The sequence below is a fragment of the Corvus brachyrhynchos genome, unplaced genomic scaffold, assembly GCF_000691975.1.
Source record: "Corvus brachyrhynchos isolate BGI_N302 unplaced genomic scaffold, ASM69197v1 scaffold14, whole genome shotgun sequence".
In the NCBI taxonomy this organism is placed as follows: Eukaryota; Metazoa; Chordata; class Aves; order Passeriformes; family Corvidae; genus Corvus; species Corvus brachyrhynchos.
In genome coordinates this window covers 10,785,871-10,794,050 of record NW_008239110.1, presented here as the reverse complement: position 1 = coordinate 10,794,050, position 8,180 = coordinate 10,785,871, and the positions used below count along the sequence as shown (strand labels likewise).

Sequence of the window (8,180 nt, the reverse complement as noted above, 5' to 3'; positions counted from 1 at the left end):
CATCCTTTTGGAGCAAGTATCTAACTGGGAGGGAACATGATGAAGAAGAAAGAGGCCACTGTGAAAAAATACAGAGATGGGACCATCTAGAAGTATGCCATATTAACAAGATGTAAAAAAGCTGAAAATATACTTGATCTATGGTATTTCCCTTCTGTCAGCAAGGTCCAGCATTGTCTCTCTTTCCTCATTGATTTCTTTCTGGCCTTCTTCAACTAGCCTGTGAATCATGCTGTAATGCTGTTTGCTGCTGCTGAAAGAGTAGAGCTGGGAAGCATCTTCCCATGCCTGGAAAGCTGGCAGGGAAATGGGTTCTGGTTCCTTGTTTTCAAAAAAGCACTTCAGGTTTCTCTCACTCAGCTTTGTGGCATACAGCTGGAAAATCTGCTCCAGTTGCTCCTTCTCCGTCCCCTCATACACTCTCCAGAACATCAGCTGAAGGTGGCTGACTTTTGACTGGCAGCTGGCACAACAAGTAGTTAGCAGGGAGAGGAGAGCTGTGGTAACTATCACACACCAGCCTAAAATCTGGGAAGGCAAAAGAAATCAGTTTCAGGTTAAAAAGACCCAAGTGAAAATGCTACTTAAATCACAAATGTCTGACAGAGTGACCACACTTTGTTTGCATTCGGTGCTGGCATTGACCTTAATGGGACATCCATATGGGGACTGAAGGGAAGAAAAAGTCCATCAGCATGGAGGCTTCCCGGTAGTGCTCCTTTTGGTGTCTCTTTGGTAAAGGGTAAAATGTTATATATCGCCTGAAAGCATTACATAAAACTACCCAACAAGAATTACTTATTTTGAATCATGAGGAACTATAAAACCAAAAAGGGCAAGTAACTTTTGTCCTAGATCAACCAATTTTTTAAACTGTGACCACTATTAGATGTGTTGTTTTCTGACTTCTTTTTAATCTAAAAAAACCTCCAGCACAACAACTACATTAATTAACTAAGAGGAATATAGAAGATGGTCTTAAATTTAAAGTGTTCCCCAATTCTTTTGCCCGATGATTCACCAAAATCTGTGCTATTCTTCTGAACCTTTGTTTACTTTGATGAATCAATCCTTTGCTGTGAAAAGCAATCTTTATGTCAAAACTGGCTTAAAATTTGCTTTTTTGTCCAATCTTGTTAGAGTGCTAGGAAGGGAGGGCATGACAAGGAAGAAATAGCTTGTGCATTAGTAGGTCTTGGTAGCACTGGAATAGAACCTGATTCATTTACACACTGATTACAAATAGTTGCTGTATCTTCAGAGAATTTTGGTTTTGCTGAAATACACTTTTCCAGCATCACTCAACTGCTTTCTGTAGCAGCTTCAGATTTTGACAAAATTCTGTCAAGAACATTTTAAAATAAAGACCTGCTTCCAGAATATCTTCCTCAGCAAGGGGAAAGGGTGGAAAAATGTGCTTGAAATTGTTATTGTAGGATGTTCTCCCCTAAGGAGAGCAGAAGTGTGAACATATTTTTTTCCTGCCTGTGCCACTGGCCTAGCCAATAGTTTTACTCCTCTACTTCATTGCAATGCAAAAAAAAAAAAAAAAAAAAAAAAAGGTAATATTTATTTTCAAACAGTGGGAAAAGTTCCAGTGTGGGACAAATTCTAGGGTTCAGAGGCTTGTATGAACTGGAACTGATTTCCCATGCTGTAATGGAGATGATATGGAGAGCTCCAGCCTTTCTTGTGTGAACTCTTGCACTGATGTTAAAAAAAATAACCACCAGTAAAAATCTGTATTTAGCTGATGGAATATAGAAACTTTCCTCAGGAAAGTCTGTGAAAGAGAGAAGCTTGACGAACAACTATTCTTAGGAACTATTTTTCTCTTGGAAGAATAGTTAGAGCTTTCTTCTATTTTTCCCAATCACTTTGTACTGACTGATGATTTATATGGGTATTTGAGAAATTGCTCTTTTTAGCAATTTTTCACTTTCTTGAAGTTTGGAAAATGAACTCATATGTTCTCATGTTGAAACTAAATCACTAGTTTTTTACTATTTCTTATACATACAACTCAAAGTCTGAAGCACTGTTTGTTGTTTCCTTCTGAAACTAACAAATAAATTGCTTTGTCTGCAGTGCAGGCTTTGTCCTATTTGCATGAGGACTTGAAAATAAAACCAGCTCTTGGAGAGGAAATTGTTCCAGATGGAAACAATTCCTGAAAAAAACTTGCTGGCTCCACAGAGTGTTTTCCCTTTTCTGTAGCCTTTTTAAATTTTATTCTCTCCACCGTTTTGATTTTTTGTCCCTGAATATATTTGCATTACAATGCAGAGAGCAAAACTGTATTGCACAAATGTTGTAAAATGTAATAAGATCTCAGCTTTGCATGATCTGCTTGCTTTATTGTTTCTCACTTCCTCCAAGCAGGACAAAAACATGCTCACATTTGGCATCATGAAAATGAGGAACACAAACAGAAACACATTATGTAAGCAGTCAAAAATATTTCACGAATCTTATTTTCCAGTATTTTTCTGCTGTTAGTGACCTAAGATTTCTGTACAGTTATCACAGTGGTTTAAAATAGGAGAGTGTAGCATGAATTTTTTAATAGGACAGACCCCTTTAATGGGGTGACATCTGTTAATTCAGCCTCCTAAACAATCCAGTTGGGCTTTTTGTTCCTCTTCAGCAATCTCCATTCAGGAAGAAAGCTTTGGGTTTTCTGGTCTTATTGACCCTGCCCTGGAAATATGGAACAGCTCAAACTGAACCAAAAGATGGATTGATTGTATTTTGCAAGGCTGCCAAAACATTGTTTACATGAAGCCAACAGTTTTAACATAACATCTGTCACCAGGATCTTCCACAGATAAATCACAGCAGCAGTACAATCTGGATAGTGCTCTTTGTTTATAAGATTTCTTACCTGGGACTGTGCTTGAAGTGTTCGTTTCAGTTCGTCACTCTCTGAAAAGGGCATGGAGCTTTTGTCACAGGCTACCTTGTGTAGCTCTTCAAAGCACTTTTCCGATTTGCTCTGGCAGACTGCGTGTAAATAGGCAGGGTTTTTCAAGCCACTCATGGCACATTCGTAAAAAGTCCCGTTAAGCAAAGCCACAGAAAGCCACATCACTGGAGCTACCAGAGCATTTAAAGTGATTTGTCCAAAGACGTAAAAGAAATGGCAGACATTTCCTCTGGGGAATATTTTCCTGGGATTCACCCAGCAGCCTGTAAAGAGCTTCCAGGTCTTGGTGTTCAAGAAGTATCCAATAACTAGCAAAACAAGAGCTGGCGAGAAGAGAAATACCAAACCGTACCTGAAGTTTTCATTGCTGCAAGGGCATCTGAAAGCAACAAGAGAAAACACACGTTCACCTCCCATTGTCAGCAGCGCCATAAAACTGTACCCTATAGCGGTTTTCCTGTTCATAAAGAACTTCAGGATTGTTTGGAAAGCATCCATGTCTGATACTCACTGAAGAGGTGAAAATCAAGACAGTTTCCGTTCGTTCGCAGCGGCGCGCAGCAGGGCAGAGCTCTGCCGAGGAGCGCAGCCCGCAGCTCCCCGCTGCCCACGCCCTGCCGAGATAACGCCGTGATGTCACCGCCGGGAAGGGCGCTCGCAGGGACCGCGCCGCTGGCAGCGCACACGCTGCACATTTACGGTGGCATTCACCGGCAGTGGAAAGAGAGCAAGCAGTGCTCTCTGAAACCAGTTTGCAGTCCTGGCGTTGTTGTTCTTGGTGGGCTGTTTGTTTTTTTAGTGACTGCAGATGTGGAGATCAGAGGAAAAAAAACCACGCACTTGGCCAGTTGCAGGAGATCTTGAGCTGTGATTATAGAAGTTGCTGGCAAGGTAGTGGATGACCTGATACAGATGCTAATGATCCCAAGGGAGTATGACATGACTGAAAGCAGTCTGCAAGCAGACGAGTGACAGCAGTAAAACCACTTTGTGTGGGGTTGTAAATGTAGGAACATCAAAGAAGAACAGCTCTCTGCTGTGTTTTCCTGGGGCATCACATAGTTTTAGATTTGCATCGCTGGCTCAAGCTGATCACAGAAGAGACAAATGTACCTTGATTTCTAACCTGTCTGGCTCTCCCCCCTTTTTTGCCAAAATTGGTCTAAGGGATGCTGCTTCCTAAAGTTTCACCTCTGGTTTGCGCACAACACATTCAAGCAGCAGAGTTTCGTTCTTTTGCAGGTTGCTTTCAAGATGTACCTTGGGGTCACCCCTAGTGTGAGCTGCAGTAGTGCCACAGGGAATGAATTCTCCTTAATTCTGGACAAAAACCCACTAGTGGACTTTGTGGAGGAGCTGCCAGCAGAACGAGCATCACTTTGCTATTGTAACCTCCTCTGTGGGGTGATTCGAGGTGCCTTGGAAATGGTGAGGAAGTGCACATCTCTTTTCTCCATTCTTTGTTAATTCCCAGAAGCACATGAAAACAAAATCACTTGTTGAGATAAATGTAGGAAATACAGTATTGTTTAACCTCTCAGGTTAAATGTCTGTATCTAGACAAAAGAGGACAAGGCTGATCCCGGATCCTGAGGTAGAGAAGCACATAGACACTTCCACACTGTCGCTGCCTGGCTATTCAGTCTGTTCAGTGGCTGATTTGGGTGCAAAAGCCAGATGGGATCTGGAAGCCAGGTAACACTTAAAGTGGAAGGACAGAGGGACATGTTGGGTTCCTCCACTGCTCCTGGAGCCTATCACACTTCCCTGCACAGCTGTAGCCAGTCATAGTCATCCCTGATTCTTTCCACATCCATCAAGATAAATAATATTCTCAAGTTACTGTGGTACCTGCTGAAAGAGAGAACAAAGTGTGGATAAGTACAATGTTAAAACCAAATGAGTATAATGTTAAAACCAAAGCATCAGAAGTGTATCAGATGGCAATCCAAATTTTGTTCTTAAATTTAAGGTTTTTACAAACCAATAAATAAAGGGCATCATTTGAAAATTTCTGACCTGTAGAGCTTCTTTGGGGAGATTACTTTTGGCCTGCTTTATGTTTCTGTCAATATCCAATTTGACATATATCTTATATTTCAAATAAAAAAAACTCAACCAGTGTTATGTATATACATCAGTCTCAGAATTATAGTATCTGATACAAGACTAATTTTAAAAAGTATTTTGTCATAAGTCTTAGTACATGACTAGGAAATTCTGTGATCACTAAATTATCAAGTATGCAATTTAAGGTCTCAGAAGAAAGCAAAGCACTGGGATGAAGGGTAATGTATTATACAAATTCCAGTGTCTATAAACTTCCTTTGTTTTAGCTTAGTTGGAAAAGCTATCTGTTTCCTATGAAACCTGAGAAAGGGGGTCCTCTTGTGGTAAGTGAGAGAGAAAAAGCTCATTTAACCGGAGGAGGGTGGAAAACTGGGCATTTCTTTGCTTAACTGATCAGTCCTGATTCTTTCTAGGTTCACTTAGCAGCAGAAGTTACCTTCCTCCAGGACAGGCTGAAGGGAGATGCTGTGACAGAAATAGGAATTACATTTTTAAGGAAGCCTGAAGACAGAAAGCACAGAAGGAACAAATGAAAGAAGTATTGGGAGAAAGCCTTGCTGAGGAGTACTTTGTGCCTTTTGTTTCAGAAGAAGACATGCAGGGTAAAAATGGCTTTGCTGAGCCAGCTGCACCAGTCACCTGGTTGAAAGGTGAAGAGAGCTGGGCATCAAAGAGGAGGGGCAAGGCAGGGGAGAGCAATGTTAATTGTCATGACACAGATACCAGTAAAAAAGATCTAAATGATCTGCCCTTCCTTCTCACATACCCATGCTCTTGAGCTTAATGGCAGTTTTATCTCAGTATTTAGTGTGTGCTAAATATTCATTTGTATATCAACTGTTTTCAGATAAAGACGACGACTTTTCCCCATTTTGTTTGTCAGTAATGTTTCAAAGCATGGCTGCTAGAGGCACTTTATTTCCCTGGCTGTGTGTGGTTAGCTATGAAAAATTCATCTGCTGTGGTTGCTGTATGCAGTGTCTTGCTGACAGGTGCATGTTTTGATATGTAATGCTTTGCCATTCGTTGTCCTCCACACCAGACCTCCTGCTGTCTTTGAAACCAGAGAGGGATGGGTCTTCACTGGTGGCAGGAGCTGGTTGTGTTCCTTCCATCTCTTCAGGTGCCACATGCAGTTTTGCTGGCACTCCTGCTCAGTCCTGTGCACGCACCAGGCTGCAGCACTCCGACAACCGCAGCAACGCTTGTGTCACTCCAAGCTATGGAGCCATATCGGTCTTCTCTCCAAGAGCACTCATCTTGTGACCAAACTGAACAAAGCATGATGTATGTAATGTGTAGCCACTGTGGATCTGTACCTACCCAAGGAAACTTGAATAAAAATTCTGAGATTGCCACACAATTGATTTGGTGGTTGTGTTGTCTGCTCTTACCTGGACTTCACCACCAGCTGTTGAACATCTTCCTCTTGGCAGTGGACTTGTTACCACAACATGACTGGGAAGTAGAGGAGGAGCAGCCTCACAGAGACCCAAGTTATAAGATAGGTTTAAAGTTCTTAGGTGTAATGCAAGATGTCTGGATATTTTGTCTGTTGGACAAAACCCCAGGTAATAGCACAGCAACCTACCCACAAAGCCAGCTTACCCTCTTCTCACCAAAATGCTTGTTTTAAACTGAAATACCAACAGCTAAGTTCAGTGTAGCCCCGAGTTAACTCTGATTATATCACTGTGATTTGTACCTTCTTCTCCTATTTTTCCCTCAGTCTGTTTACATCTTAATCATGCCAAGTGGGGGCATCTCTTACCTTGGTGACACCAGGGTTCATTCTCACCAGATCTGTACAGTCCTCATGATAATCTCTCTCCCTTTGTTTGTCTTAATAGTGTGGTACAGTGGTGGCATAGTGTAATGGAGCTTTAAGTGAACAATTTTGTAGGGAACAAAACCTAATGTATTTGTTACCCAGCCTTGGTCTCAGCCCAACTGCTGTTACCTGCTACCAGTAAGATGTGGCAACATGTACACCAGTAACAAGTTTCCCTGCCTTTTTAATTTTTTTTTTTTAATTTTTTAATTAGAGATGAAAGGTTGTGGAATTTGTCTGATTTCACTGCCTGTGCAAGAGCCCTCAGTGGGGCTTTTGCTGGTTATGACCAGCTGGTCGAGATGGACATGTGGCTGACCACAATAAAGGTTCTTTATTGGCAATGGCCATTTTTACTTTTTCCAGCAACACTAGCCAAATATTCTCTTTTTAAATTATTATTATCTTGAAAGTGAATAACCTATACTGCCCTTGTTTGCTTACAGAATTACAGAACTGCTAGGGTTGGAAGGGACCTCTGAAGGTCATCTAGTCCAACCCACCTGCCAAGGCAGGATCACCTAGAGGATTTGGATTGTCTCCAGAGAGGGAGACTCCATGACCTCCCTGGGCAGCCTGCCAGTGCTCTGCCACCCTCAGCATAAAGAAGTTCTTCTCATGTTGAGGTAAAACTTCTTAGATTGTGGCCATTGCTCCTCCTCCTGTGGCTGGTCACCACTGAAAAGAGTCTGGCACCCTCCTCTTGGCACCCACCTTCGAGATGTATTAATGAGATCCTCTCTCAGTCCTCTCTTCTCTAGACTAAAAGGCCCAGCTCCCACAGTCTCCCTCATAAGAGAGATGCTCCAGACCCATAATCATCTCTGTGGCCCTTCTGCTGGGCCCTCTCCAGTAGCTCTTTGTCTTTCTTGTACTGAGGAGCCCAGAACTGGACATGGCACTCCAGATGCGGCCTCACCAGGGCTGAGTAGAGGGGGAGGGTCACCTCCCTCAACCTGCTGGTCACACTCTTCCCAATGCACCACAGGACACCACTGGCTCTCCTGGCTGCAAGAGCACTGCTGGCTCATAGTCAACTTATCACCCACCAAGACACCCAGGTCCTTATCTATAGAGATGCTCTCTAAGAGGTCAGCCCCCAGCGTGCACTGTTACCGCATAATCATCAAGTTTCTTGGAAGGAAAAGAGCACTGAGCAAGTCACTATGATGAAATTTTTTTTAAAATTCTTTTCTACATGCAGAATTAAATCTTGTTTTGCCTTTATGTGTGTGTTGTTTTTGCATGGCCTGGTTTTCAGTAGCGGGGGGGGCACAGAGGTTGCTTCTGTGAGGAGGTGCTGGAAGCTTCCACCATGTCCAGCAGAGCCAATGGCTGATGGCTCTGAAGAAG

General features: G+C 42.5%; 2 protein-coding genes across 3 annotated transcripts in view; one reads left to right on the top strand and one right to left on the bottom strand.

The window, feature by feature from the left end:
* TRAPPC3L (trafficking protein particle complex 3 like) overlaps nucleotides 1-6,363 on the top strand; it is a 16,120-nt gene extending 9,757 nt beyond the window's left edge. Inside the window, exons 4-5 of the mRNA XM_008637786.2 lie at nucleotides 4,169-4,354; nucleotides 5,410-6,363. Coding sequence (XP_008636008.1) covers nucleotides 4,169-4,354; nucleotides 5,410-5,529 — 306 coding nt within the window. The 3' untranslated portion in view covers nucleotides 5,530-6,363. The remainder of the gene's footprint in view (nucleotides 1-4,168; nucleotides 4,355-5,409) is intronic.
* On the bottom strand, nucleotides 7-3,636 carry LOC103619277 (protein FAM26E). Of its 2 annotated transcripts, XM_017739634.1 has the most exons (4): nucleotides 3,438-3,636; nucleotides 3,279-3,305; nucleotides 2,885-3,003; nucleotides 7-528 (listed from the first exon to the last, which is right to left on the bottom strand). In XM_017739634.1, exons 1-4 carry the CDS (start codon nucleotides 3,619-3,621, stop codon nucleotides 139-141), a joined length of 720 nt encoding a protein of 239 aa, XP_017595123.1. In that variant the 5' UTR covers nucleotides 3,622-3,636; the 3' UTR covers nucleotides 7-138. The 2 variants fall into 2 exon arrangements, with proteins under 2 accessions (XP_017595123.1, XP_008636007.1); XM_008637785.2 differs by having other exon boundaries at nucleotides 2,885-3,523.
* Nucleotides 6,364-8,180: the final 1,817 nt, after the last annotated feature.